The 14,427-nt window shown below is 46.9% G+C and overlaps 1 protein-coding gene across 1 annotated transcript in view; it reads left to right on the top strand.

Annotated features, from left to right (window-relative positions):
* The window catches only part of LOC117345793 (phospholipid-transporting ATPase ABCA1-like), an 815,268-nt gene that overhangs the window by 736,833 nt on the left and 64,008 nt on the right, over positions 1 to 14,427 (top strand). Inside the window, exon 45 of the mRNA XM_033914956.1 lies at positions 328 to 469. Within this exon, the coding sequence (XP_033770847.1) occupies positions 328 to 469 (142 nt within the window). The remainder of the gene's footprint in view (positions 1 to 327; positions 470 to 14,427) is intronic.

Below are 14,427 nucleotides of genomic sequence, written 5' to 3'. Positions count from 1 at the left end.
TATGGGGCTATCCTCATTATATCTGGTGCTAGACATCCATGAGGTACTGCCCGAGCCTATCGTCCATCCATAAAGGCTCATACTGATGTCCATTATTCTAGTTTTGAGCCTTTGCTTTTCCCTCAAGGGATGAGGACTGTTTAGCCGATTCTTTATTCATATTATAACCTTAAGCATTTTACTGGATTGACTGGATGGATCACTTTTGACTTTTTCTGCTACCATTTATTACATTATGTTAAGCTGTAAAATATGGATGTTGCAGATGATATACCCCTACAGCTGATAACTAAAACTGTGAAAGTGATCAGATCTTTGATTTTACAGCATCTTAACCCAAATGAGAGAGGTGCATCAGAACATGGGTTACTGCCCTCAGTTTGACGCGCTAGATGATCTCTTAAATGGACGTGAACATTTAGAGTTCTATGCCCGCCTCCGTGGCGTTCCTGAGAATGATGTAAAGAAGGTAATAGTTTATTCAATTTTGTATCTGTGAGAGATGGATTAATATATCAGTATCTTAGGACTCAAATCACCCAAAATTTGAATGAAGAATTTTAGGAGGAAAGTTACTAAGTTGACATATTACCGCTGTTATGTTTACCATTATAGTCACCAACCTAGGGTAACTGATAAGTAAATTCTATTTATCTCACCTAAACAAAATTGATGCTGAAAAGGTCAGCACTTGGTGCAATTCCATAAACCACCTCCAGAGTTAGGCACAGTTTATAGAAACACCCATCTGCATGAGTAACATTTAGGTGCAGGCATTTCTGCCGACAAAAAACTGTGCCTAAGATATGCACCTAACTTTTAGGAACACCCATGAGCCTCCCATGTTCTTCCTTTGGCCATGTCCCCTTTTGCGATCCACTCACTAGAATTTGCGTGCACCACTTTATAGATTACGCTTAGAAATTTGCATGCATAAATTATAGTTAGCGCCAATAATTGCTTGTTAATTGGCAATTATCAGCACAGATTGGCTTGTTAAACAATTAAATTGTATATGCAAATTGGCAATGTGCATAGGGTTCCATGCACAACTTTTGCTGCAGTATACAGAATTGGGGAGGTTAGTGACTTCTGTGGTAAATGAATAATGCAACTGAGAATCGACCTCACAATTTGTATTATTCAGCTCCCAAAAAACATGGTGGTGCTGAGTGATCTGATGCTCCCAGGGAGCTCTTCTTAAAATAGCTGAAGCTTCAAAAAAAGAATTGTGTTTCCCCACCACTAAGCCACCCACACCTTTCACAAGTGACACCCAAAAGAACTCTACCTTCTGAGGTCCCCCAAAGCTTACACAAAGAATCATATCTCCATAAGTTTTCCCCAAAGACACCTACCTCAATGTAGCCCTCAGAAAACATCAAAGACCCTCACCTACCCATAGCCCGACGTCAGAAGCTTTTCAAAACCCGGACAAAGTGCCGGGTTTTGAAAAGCCATTTGGATCTCCATCAAATGTTTAAGTATCTGCTTCTGTTTGAAATATTTATTAAATCTGAAGTAGTTATATTACAAAGGGGAACTGGGTTAGAACACAACCAAAATGTAGCCTAGAGGTTGGCGTCAGAGCTTCACATTATGGGTTTGAAACTGAAGTAACCAGATTTGGAGGGGTAAACAGTTGAAGTCTGTTAAATCAAATATGTGGCCTTTACAGGAGTGAGGGGGAGTGCTTTAAACTCCGTCCGAGTGAAATTGAAACCTGAAACCAAAGCTGAAGGAAGCTGATTTGTAAGGACATGTGGGTGAGGTATGTGAGGTCCATGTTTTTCCCAGTCCCACCCCCTAGGCCTACTTCTATGAATCCTTTGTGGTCTAGGGCAGTATTCTTCAACCTTTTTACACCTATGGACCGGCAGAAATAAAATACCGTATTTTCACGTAGATAACGCGCACCCGTGTAAAACGCGCACACGGGTATAGCGCGCGGGAAACCCAAATATATGTAAAAAAAAAATTTGTATACCGCGCACACCCGTATACCGCGCATGCTGCCCGACTCTCCTTTCGCCCGCCCCGACTCTCCTCTGGCCACCCCGACTCTCCTTTCGCCTGCCCCGACTCTCCTCTCCCCCTTGAAGTCCTGTCCCCACTCTGAAAGCCTGATGCCCCCCCCGATGTCCGATTCACCCCCCTCCCCGCAGGACCGCTCGCACCCCCACCCCGAAGGACCACTCGCACCCCCACCCTGAAGGACCGCTCGCACGTACCCGACTCCCCGACACGATCGGGGCAAGAGGGAGCTTAAGCCTTCTTGCCCCAGCCAACCGCGGCACCCCCGATCGGGGCAAGAAGGAGCCCAAGCCCTCTTGCCCCGCCGACTCCCCAACTCCCCGACAATATCGGGCCAGGAGGGAGCCCAAGCCCTCCTGGCTCTGGCGACCCCCCCCCTGCTAGTTGTTCGGGCCAGGAGGGAGCCCAAACCCTCCTGGCCACGGCGACCCCCTACCCCCACCCCGCACTACATTACGGGCAGGAGGGATCCCAGGCCCTCCTGCCCTCGAAGCAAACCCCCCTCCCCCCAACGACCGCCCCCCCCAAGAACCTCCGACCGCCCCCCCAGCCGACCCGCGACCCCCCCTGGCCGACCCCCACGACACCCCCACCCCCCTTCCCCGTACCTTTGTGTTGTTGGCCGGACAGACAGGAGCCAAACCCGCCTGTCCGGCAGGCAGCCAACGACGGAATGAGGCCGGATTGGCCCATCCGTCCCAAAGCTCCGCCTACTGGTGGGGCCTAAGGCGCCTGGGCCAATCAGAATAGGCCCGGGAGCCTTAGGTCCCTCCTGGGGGCGGGGCCTGAGGCACATGGGCCCAACCCGACCATATGCCCAAGGCCCCGCCCCCAGGAGGGACCTAAGGCTCCCGGGCCTATTCTAATTGGCCCAGGCGCCTTAGGCCCCACCAGTAGGCGGAGCTTTGGGACGGATGGGCCAATCCAGCCTCATTCCGTCGTTGGCTGCCTGCCGGACAGGCGGGTTTGGCTCCTGTCTGTCCGGCCAACAACACAAAGGTACGGGGAAGGGGGGTGGGGGGGTCGTGGGGGGCAGCCAGGGGGGTCACGGGTCGGCTGGGGGGCAGTCAGAGGTTCTTGGGGGGGGCGGTCGTTGGGGGGAGGGGGGTTTGCTTCGAGGGCAGGAGGGCCTGGGATCCCTCCTGCCCATAATGTAGTGCGGGGTGGGGGTAGGGGGTCGCAGTGGCCAGGAGGGTTTGGGCTCCCTCCTGGCCTGAACAACTAGCGGGGGAGGGGGGGTCGCCAGGGCCAGGAGGACTTGGGCTCCCTCCTGGCCCGAACAACTAGCGGGGGAGGGGGGTCGCCAGAGCCAGGAGGGCTTGGGCTCCCTCCTGGCCCGATATAGTTGGGGAGTCGGCGGGCAAGAGGGCTTGGGTTCTCTTTTGCCCCGATCGTGTCGGGGAGTCGGGGGGGGGCAAGAGGGCTTGAGCTCCCTCTTGCCCCATCGGTCCTTCGGGGTGGGGGTGCGGGTGCGTGCATGTGTGCGGGTGCGTGCGAGCGGTCCTTCGGGGTGGGTGTGCGAGCGGTCCTGCGGGGGGGGGGGGGGTGAATCGGACGTCGGGGGGGAACTATGTAAAAAAAATTTTGTATAACGCGCAAGGTTATGCACGGTTTGTAAAATCGTGTATAACGCACGCGTTATATGTGTGAAAATACGGTAATTATTTCGTGGACCGGCAAACTAATAAGACTGAAATTTTTAAAAAACCCATTGCCGCCCTGTCCCCGCAAGCTCGGTCCCGTTAACCATCTGATCCCATCCGCACAAGCCTCAAATAGTTATGATTTTATATTGAACATACTTTATTAAAGTATAAAAAGAAACAATATTCTGTACAATTGTCATTTTATAAATATAAATAATACAGGGCAAGGATCAACAAAACCCCCGTCTCCCCTCCCCTTCACATATATCCCCTCTACTATCAAGAAAACTGAATAAGCCAAATTATTACATAATACTACACAAATATCATGCTAACAGAATACCGCAGTCACACATGGCAGGAATGGTGTTAGGGGGAGTGCAACTAGGGCAACTGCCTCCTGGTCAGAGAGAGCCCTAAGCCAGCTGGAAGCTAAAGACGCACTGCCTGGGCTTTGCACTCCCCAATTATGTCTAACATCAGCTCTAGCAGGATACATATTTTAAATCTGATATATTCTAATCACAAGATAGAAATAAAATTATTTTTTTCTACCTTTTGTCATCTCTGGTTTCTGCTTTCATCTTCTTTTCACTCTCTTCCATCCAGTGTCTGCCCTCTGTCTCTTCAATCCAGCATCTGCCTCTTCCATCCACTGTCTGCCCTCTACCCCTCCCCCTCCCACATGGTATCTGCGTTCTTTCTATGCCCCTCTCTCCTACACCAGATCTAGCATCTTTGTCCCTCTTTCCTTATTTTTCATCTGACCCCCCCTTCCCAGCATCAATCTCTCTCTACCTTGTCATTCCTCTGTCTCTCCCCTTTCCCTCATCTGATCTCTCCATTCCATCCTGACTCCTTCCCCTCCTCTAATCTCCCTGCCAGCTGTTTCCTTCCAATGTTCCTCCTCCCCTGTCCAGCAGTACCTTCTCCCTTTCTTCCTCCCCTTATCCAACAGTAACTCTCTTCCCTTCCCCTTCCCCTCCCTTGTCCAGGAGTACCCCTTCTCCCTTTCCTCCTCCCCTTATCCAACAGTAATTCTCATCCCTTCCCTTTCCCTTCTCCCCTGTCAGCAGTAGCCTCTTCCCCTACCTTGTCCAGGAGTACCCCTTCTCCCTTCCCTCTCCAGAAAATGTTCCCTCTATGTAGGCTAGCAGTAGCTCTGTGTGCTTTTAACTTCGGCACACAGCTGCCCCTAGGCAGTATTTTAGCGCGGTTTCATGAGGCAGCCTCGGGGCCTTTGGTAGGCCGGCCCGCTTCGATGATGCGATGTGGGCCGGCCTACCAAAGGCCCCGAGGCTGCCTCATGAAACCGCGCTAAAATACTGCCTAGGGGCAGCTGTGTGCCGAAGTTAAAAGCACACAGACCTGCTGCTGCTTTTCTGGGGGTGTGGAGACAAACGCGGCAGAAGTCGGTGATGGCAGGCAGGAGTGCCGGCATAGCGACGGCAACAGGAAGTTGCACGTCAGCTGACGCCGGTACATTTTGCTGCGGCAGGGTCCTGAATCCTTCGCGGACCGGCAAGATTTTTTTGCGGACCGGCGGTTGAAGAACTGTGGTCTAGGGGATCAAGGGTAGGGTTACCAGACATCCGGATTTTCCCAGACATGTCCTCCTTTTGAGGGGGTCCAGATGGCTTTTCAAAACCCGGCACTTTGTCCGGGTTTTGAAAAGCTTCCAATGCGGGACAGCATCCACAAACACGCGGATGCAACGCTATGGCGTCGCATCCATGCATGTGTGGATGCCGTCCTGATGCACGAACAGGTTAAGGGGATTAGGATAGGGGTGGAACTGGGTGGACCTGGGGGCTGTAACTGGGACTGTGGTCTACTCGGGACTCAACAGCACCCCTCAGTGGTTACAACAAACAATAGCACTAGCGTGTGACCCGGAATGGAGTCACCCTGCAGGCTTGGACTGACATCAATAGGAAATCAAAAACCACAATCTTCTCAAAAAGGTTCTAAATCAGAATGCTCCAGTTTTATTCCTTCCAAATAAAAATCAGGAAAATCAGGAATCCAAACACACAGGTAAGTAAACCATAAATCTTCCAGCAGTCCAAAATCAAAAATGAGAGCAACAAAAACAGTTCAAATACAAAAGCAAATGCCACAATCAGTTCCAAAGAATGAAGCTCCAACTGTTTTCTTTCCCTGAGGTTAGACTCACCTCAGAGCTTAATGCAACCTGCTCCCAAACAGGTTATACTGTGTAGTACCAAATAGAGTTCAAGGCACTGGATTCATTATCCACAGTGCTCCTCTAGTGAAGCCTCTGGCAGCCCTACACTAAACTGCCAGGCAAAGGAGAGTGTCACAGGTTTGCTTTCAATTAGCTACTATATAGCCTACAAAATTGCCCTCCCAAGTAACAGCAAACCTCTCCCAAATTAGACACTATCAGCTTCACAAAAGCAAAAGAAAAGTAAAGCAAAAAATCCCAAAAAGTTCAGTTCCAGCACACAGTCACTTTCAATCACAGGGAGCAGAAACCACACTCACTGTTTCTGCCAATTAGGATCTGCAGCTGATGGAAAGACCAACCTCCATGGCTTCCTCACAAGGACTCACTTCCTCAGGCAGATTGTCCAGTTCCATTGGAAGATCAGCATCAGAAAGAACTTCCTCCAGCATTTCACCAGCCTCCTGTATCTCCATGGGTGAGGCTGTATCGTCCCTGCTTGGCCCGAGGAGACTCTCAGGGAAGAGAGGTCTGAATCTTCTCCCTAGCCTGCCTCCCTGCTTGTGCTCAGCTGCTGGTTTTTGTACTGCAGGGGCACGCCCTATTCTACCTGAGTCAGCAGACCTGCCTGTGGCTCTTGGGCTCCTCCTGTGGTGACCTAGATATGGCTCTTCCAGGAGATCTTTGGATATTTCAGGCTCCCCCTGGTGGTTAACCTGAAAATCATCCCTAGCACAATCCTTGTCCATTCCCTTCCGGGTTTTCTTTTGTGTCTTAGCAGGAACTTTAGCTGGAACCAGGTCAGGCACAATGTCTGTCTGGTTACAGGGCACGACCATGTGTTTGGATTTTCCTTTGGGAAAATCTGGTAACCCTAATCAAAGGCAAGAACAATCCCAAATTGTTCCTACCTTCCAGTGCCAGGTTCAAAGTTGTATCAGCAGTCCCTAGCAGTAGCCTCACAGTACTACCATGAAGAGTCAATCTGCCTCATATGGAATACCCTAGACCACCAAACATTTATAGAATTAGGCCCTGGGGTGTCTAAAAGCGGTGGTGTTTTTGGTGAGGGGCCGGTAGAGGGTTATAGAGAGTTGAAGGTCTTTGTGGAAGATCTATAATGGTATGTGTGAATCTTTCAGGACGTGGCCTACAGCAAGGAGTGGGGGGTCTTTCAGGAGGGAAGAACACTATTTTCTTCTTTTTTTTTTTTCTTTTTCTGAAACCTCTTAAAGATGGTGCCAAGGAGTATCAGGACACATGTTAGCATAACAGGCTATGTAATTGCAATGACACGAAAATTATCAGCTCTAAATATATGTCCTAAAATGTCTGCCTACTTTGCATCTGCTATTTGTTTGTTTCAGGTCAAATTAGCACATGCACATTAAAAAAAAATCATATATATGCAATTTTGCTCCTCACATCTACAGTTAATGCCTCTATGGAATGCCTCTTTTTAAAGTCACTGAAAGAGTATACTATGGAACTCATGGTACTTTTAGCCACACCTGAAGAAGACACTTTATTTATTATTAGGATTTTTTTATATACCGCCTATCAAGGTTATCTAAGCGGTTTTTACAATCAGGTACTCAAGCATTTTCCCTATCTGTCCCAGTGGGCTCACAATCTATCTAACATACCTGGGGCTATGGAGGATTAAGTGACTTGCCCAGGGTCACAAGGAGCAGCGCGGGGTATGAACCCACAACCCCAGGGTGCTGAGGCTGTATATCCAACCACTGCGCCACACACTCCTCCTTTAAGTCATTTTGTCCAGTTATCCAGTTATATTTTATTTTTTATTTATTGGGATTTATTGACCACTTTTTAAAATGTATTTTTATTTTTTTTATTCTTTAATGTATTTATATACCACCTATCAAGGTTATGTAAGCAATTTACAATCAGGTACTCAAGCATTTTCCCTAGCTTTACTGGTGGGCTCAATCTGTCTAAACTGTTGAAAATACACTGAATATACTTATATATCTGTATAAATTCCTTTAAAGTTGTCCTCCATAAGCCTATGGGAGAAAAGCAAAGGGCTTGGGAAAACAGTTTCACATTTCTAGTGTTCCCAACATGTACCGGGGTTATCCCTAATCAGATAGTATAGGGAGAAACAGTTCCAAGATTGTCCCATGTCCTTGCCACCCTAGCTCAAAATAGTAGTTCTGACCACTAATTGTAAGCTATCAGGGTAGAGATGCAAATTGAGAGGAAAGGGTTATTGGAGATGCTGAAGTGGGTCAAATATTTGAAATGGCTGAATACACTATGAAACATGATTTTTGTTCCTGGGCAGTAAGTGTAATTTTCTAATTGCTCATGTCTGAAAAGTGTATCATTAAAATCAGCATTGTTTATGCTCATAACCCACTTAAAACCAACATTGGCTATGCTCATAACCTTCCCATCCCTTTCAGGTCATTCAGAAGTTATGTGGTAATAGCATTTGCATAAAAAAATATTTATTGATTTTTTTTTTTAAATTCAAAAATAATGCATTAAAATATACATAGACATATTAAATAACTTCAAAATTGCACTTGAATCAATCATCAAAATACTTCAAGACATTCCCCCCCCACCCCAATACAAAAACAAAAAACAAAATGCATTACTTCAGACAAGTAATAAAAATCATATTGAACATATTGATCAAAATCTGCTATCCCTCCACCCTCCCACCCACCCACCCTGGATGTGAAAATAAAAAAATCAAGGGAATAATCCAGCTAATCATTTGCATACTAATTCAGGTAATAACTGCATACCACATTTTTGTAAACAGGCTCCATAGGTGCCTATAGGTCTTTATAAAATACTAAGGAAAAATGGAAAAAATCATAACTAGATTTAAGTCATGGGCATTTGCCTTAGCCCAGTGGCTCAGTTGATAGGGACACTGTAAATCAGCTTTGGGTACCTAGGGCCCTGGAATTTAGACCAGTTCCAATCAGTCCAGCTAAACCCATATCCATGTTGAAGCATCCCTCTGGTTCCCCCAGATCATGGTCCACAGCCCAGTGTTCAGCTAACAGAGGCATAGTAAATCAGCTCCATACATCAATAAATGATTCATCAGAACTACTTCTGTACCTTATCCCTCTCCCTAAGTAGCAACATAAGGAATTATGAACCCATCCCCCAAACTGTACATCAACAGTGTTTTTCTGAAAAAATTTTATTATATTAGTTCAGGTTTTAGTTCTATCATTTCTACACTATTGCAACAACTTATATAGATCTCTCACAGACAAATTACTCTGTAAGCTTGAAATTCTCCAGAATAACGCAACCAAGTAAAATTTTGAATTGAAGAAATTTGATAGAGCAACTCCATCATTGATAAAACTGGTTCTTTATAAACCTGTGTGGAGGATCATAATCAAAAGACAAGTCTAAGTATGTTTTGGGCCTAGGGCATTTGCTGCTAAAAGTTGGCAGTATCCAAAATTCTTTCTGGAAAAATACGTCCCAAAATTTTTTTAAAAAATAATCTACTTCTATGTCCAGCTGTTTGATCGTCCAGACCGCTGGTATGTCTATCTGTATATTACATTTTCATCCCAAAATCGTCCAAGTCCCAAACGCATAGAACAAGACCTTTTGGATGTGGGAAGGGCCAACAAAGTGATGGACTGGCCACCTAGATATGGCAACAGAGTAGTGTGGCACCTTACAGGGCACTTTTATGAACTTCACAAAAAGGGTGCCACATAAACATCTCACCACAACTCCCTTGCAGGTCATGGTGAGCCCCCCAAAGGACCCCTAAAACCTACTATACCCACCTGTCTACAACCCCAATAGCTCTTATGGCTGCAGGTGCCACCTATATGGCAGTACAGTAGGGTTTTGGTGGACTCACATTTTTCACCATGAATGCAGTGGTTAGAGTGGCTTATGGGCCTGGGTCTTCTTCTCTGTGGCCCACTAGCCCAACCCCCAGGCTACTTAAGCCACCTCTGTACAGAACTACTAGGCTGTCCTATGACAGGTGCTGAAGTTCTGGAAGCAGGTATGTACGCTTTTATTCTGATTTTTATGGCAGTGGAGGGGGGAGGCAGTGATCAATGGGGGAGTGTGTGGGGGTCTGTATTTTGTGTCTGCAGTGGTTATCTGGTGACTTTGGATACTTTCTGGGCACTTAGACTGGTTTTTTAGATCGTCTAAGTCACAACGTATAAGTTCCGTTCAGGCTGCCTCGTAAAACTTTTCATTATCCCTGCAATATGACTAAGTATAGGTCAGCCCACATCCCTCCCTAACCACTCCTTCAAAAATGCTACTTTCAGCTCTGGGCGCACAACAGGATTCAGAGGCCTACAAAGTCTTTGGATACATCTAAAAACCCGTTTTGTATATCGACACTTGGACTACCTGTCTTTTTGATCATTCATGTGCCAATTTGGCAGGTTTTTAGACATATTTCTGGTTTTATTATGAGCCCCATAGCTTATAAGTTGCTTGTTTTATTTTAAAAAAATATATATTTGAGAGCCATAGCCTCTATCATGTACACAGTTTGCTTTCATTTCCTGTTAATCATAGATGTTCTAGAACAACAACTCACATTGATTTATCCTCTCCCTTAGGGTTTCAATACATGAGGGTATTGGAGAGCTCTTTCTCATATAAGGCAATTCAGACCCGGCAGCCCCTTCCAAATTATCAAAAAATTACTGTCTTATAATCTCTTTAAGAAAAATCTAAAGATTTATTTTAAAAGTTTATAATTTACAAATTTTAAAACTGATATCAATGAATCAAGGCATGAAGAAATATGAGTATACTGTATAAGAAAGTACAGTTCCCACTCCCGATTCACAATTTCTCCACTCTCGAATTTGGTTATTTGCGATTATTATTTTTTTTTTTTGCCCCTTGTTTTTTTAAATTAAGAAACGCTGCCCTGGACACAGAAGGGAGGCAGGGGTGGGTCAGAGCCGGCCCAGGAAATTATTTGCAATTTTCCCTATTTGCGGGCTAGCTCTGCCCCTAACCCCTGCAAATATTGAGGGTCTACTGTACTTCTCATCATATTGAATTAAACAATGAAAAAGAGGGGCATTCATATAAGTCTGCCTCACACAGATGTTCTTCAACATCCCAAAATTCACAGATCATTTATTCCAATAAAACTAAGGGCTCCTTTTACGAAGGCGCGCTAGGGCTTTAACGCGTGGAATAGCGCACGCTAAAATGCCACGCACGCTAGTTGCTACCACTTCCTCTTGAGCAGGCGGTAGTTTTTCAGCTAGCGCGTGCTATTGCACGCGATAATCAGGTGCGTGCGCTAAAATCGCTAGCGCACCTTCGTAAAGGAATCCCTAAATGTTATGTGTAGTATTATAACGCCAGAGTGTTATCCAAACTCTCTCCAAGATAATTTTCAAATATAAATCTTGAGTTCTACATCACGCTTTCAGTTTAAAGTGCTGTATCTACTGGCATCTTTAGATATCTCTGGGAAAATTTGGTTCTCAAGCTCTTCTCGATGCTTTCCACGGGTTCAAATGAGCTAATGTTTCACATTTTTGTCAATTTTCTGAAACTGTGCTCTATGACACTAATATACTAAAGTACAGTATATGATCATTTTTATTTAATGCATTTTGTTTAGCTTGCATAAGAGACTTGTGTTAATGAAATACACGAGATCTGCATTAATAAGGCAGATGCTATTGCAAAATCTTAGCTACAGACCCTAGATGTTTTTGTATTAATGTGTCTGCTTGATTTTGCAAATTTGTAAACATGATATTTTTCTAAGCAAAATTTTGCATCTTATTATCTTCCTAGCATTGGGTTTTGTGTATAAACACTCATGTTAATTAATGCATATTTAAATGGCCATTCTATAACTGGATTCCTGCTTCAACATGGCACTATTTTCACAGGTAACTTAGTAAATTTTGATAAATAAACTAAAACTAAACCTTAGGCTTATATACCGCATCTTCTCTATGAAAACAGAGCTCGGCACAGTTTACAGAAATTAAAAAGAATAAATACAATAGGAATAGGGATAATATAAAGGGAAGCAAAGTACATCCAGTCAGCCCAACAGTCACACACGCCTTTGCGAAGGAGCCTTAAGAAGGAGCCCAGGCAGCCCAGCAGCAAACCTAACTTTAACCTAAATTTAAAAAAAAAAAATAAATAAATAAATTTTTCTTCTCTCCACTTTCTTCTTCTCTACCCTTTCGGCTTCTCATTTTTCTCTCTCTCTCTCTCTACCCTTTCAGCTTCTCACTCTTCTCTCTCTCTCTACTCTTTCAACTAGCTGCACACCGAAAGCCACTCTCAACCACCGAGGGACCGCAGGAGCAAAGAGAAGGATATGGAGGCTACAGGAACCCAGCAGAGCTACCCAGTTTACTGCGTCGAGTGTCATATGTATGACTACCTCCCCTCCGGGAGGCGGGCATACATATGCGGTCGGTGTCAGGAACTGGAAAGCCTGAGGATGGAGGTCGGCAGATTGAGGGTCAAGGTCCAGGAACTGGAGGGACTGGAGGGACTGCGAGACACAGAGGAGACGAGCTGGTCAACCAAGGACACAGACGGAGCAGGCCTCATTGTGGACCAGGTGAGGGATCTCGAGAGATTCATCGAGGAGGCCTATAGGAAGGCGGGAGGACAGGACCAGCAGCTGCACGGACGGATGTTGGCAGACGAGACCCAGGATCCACAAGGCGACACCGAGGAAGGACCTAGCGAAGGAACCACGCAAGAGGAGGAGACCGTGACTCACCGAGACCCCGAGGGTGAGACACCACACTACACCGAGGACACGGACCTGAGACAGAGGAGGTTGCTGAGGAAAGGGAAGTCTGCTATTGTGGTGGGAGACTCGATCTTGAGAGAGGTAGATAGTCACGTAGCTGGAGGAAGGGAGGACCGGCTAGTGACTTGTCTCCCAGGGGCCAAGACACGAGACGTCACTGATAGGATCGAGAGGATCCTGGACGGAGCAGAGGCAGAGGAGACTGTGGTGATAATCCACGTCGGAACAAATGATGTGAGCCGGAGGAACTTCAGCATGGCCACGCTGACTGACCAGTTCAGGGTCCTGGGACGAAAACTGAAGCGGAGTACCCGGAGGATAGCGTTCTCAGAGATCCTGCCTGTACCGAGAGCAGATGCAAAGAGGCAGGCAGACATCCAGGCTGTGAATGCATGGTTGAGGAGATGGTGCCAGGAGGAGGGCTTCCACTTTGTGAGGAACTGGACGTCCTTCTGGGGAAAGAGTAAGCTCTACCGGCGGGACGGCCTGCACCTGAGCACAGAGGGAACTAGACTACTGGCTGCCAATGTGAAGAAGGAGATCGAGAGGGCTTTAAACTGAGGAGAGGGGGAAAGCCGACAGCTGATCTGATGTTGACGCTTCGGACAACAGTATCCAGAACAGATGCTGAACGGGCTGACTGCACGGAGGAAGTAGAGAGACCAGTGGACCTTATGATCAGACAGCGAGGGAAACAACAGGTAAAGGGAGCTTGCTGGGAAGAGACTAAAGGGCATGGAGACACAGGGGGACTGGGTGGCGCGAGGGCGAAAGCTGAGGGTATCATAGGGGCTACACAAGGCGAGGGGGATCGAACAGAGGCAGGGGCCCAGGAGGGGGCAAGAAAACCCAGAGGAAAAGCGGGGAAGTGGGGTGGCGGAAATGTGGGGAAGCTGAAAGCTACGAGGGTAAAGGCTGAGGGCAAAGCAGAAGTACAGGGAACAGGAGAGGCGGCCCAGGTGAATGCAGAGGTGGAGAAAAAACAACGGGACCTGCGGTGCTTATACGCAAATGCAAGAAGCCTCATGGCCAAGATGGGTGAACTAGAGGTCGTGGCCAAGGGGGAAGACCTAGATATAATTGGAATTACAGAAACATGGTGGACAGAGCAGAATCAATGGGATGTGGCGCTGCCGGGGTACAAGCTCTACAGGAGAGACAGGACCCACAAGAAGGGGGGAGGCATAGCACTATATATAAAAGACTCTATCTACTCGGTCGGGATGGATATGGCAACGAAGGCAGAGGGGCTGGAATCGCTATGGGTCAAACTGCCGGGAAACAAGGGTGCAGACATAAAACTGGGGCTGTATTATCGCCCACCTGGTGCGCCGGAAGGAGTCGGACACGACTTGGAAGCTGAACTGAGACAGGAGTGCAGGACTGGAAGTGTAACAGTGATGGGGGACTTCAACTACCCGGGGATAGACTGGAGTACGGGTCACTCCAACTGCACTAGGGAAACAGGATTTGTAGAAGCTGTGAGGGACTGCTTTATGGAGCAACTGATCAGGGAACCGACGCGGGGGAGTGCTACTCTTGACCTCATCCTGAACGGATTAGGAGGGCCTGCAAGAGGGGTAGAAGTGGGAGGACCACTAGGCAACAGTGACCACAATGCGATTAGATTCACTTTAGAAAGGGGGACACCAATAGTAAGGAGGACCGCAACAACTGCTCTCAACTTCAAGAAGGGGAACTATGTTGCTATGAGGGAAATGGTGGGGAGGAAGCTCAGAAACATCTTTAGGATGGAG

Source organism: Geotrypetes seraphini, chromosome 1 (assembly GCF_902459505.1).
Source record: "Geotrypetes seraphini chromosome 1, aGeoSer1.1, whole genome shotgun sequence".
Classification (NCBI taxonomy): domain Eukaryota; kingdom Metazoa; phylum Chordata; class Amphibia; order Gymnophiona; family Dermophiidae; genus Geotrypetes; species Geotrypetes seraphini.
Note: the sequence above shows the minus strand (reverse complement) of the source record. Positions and strands in the feature narration are given on the sequence as shown.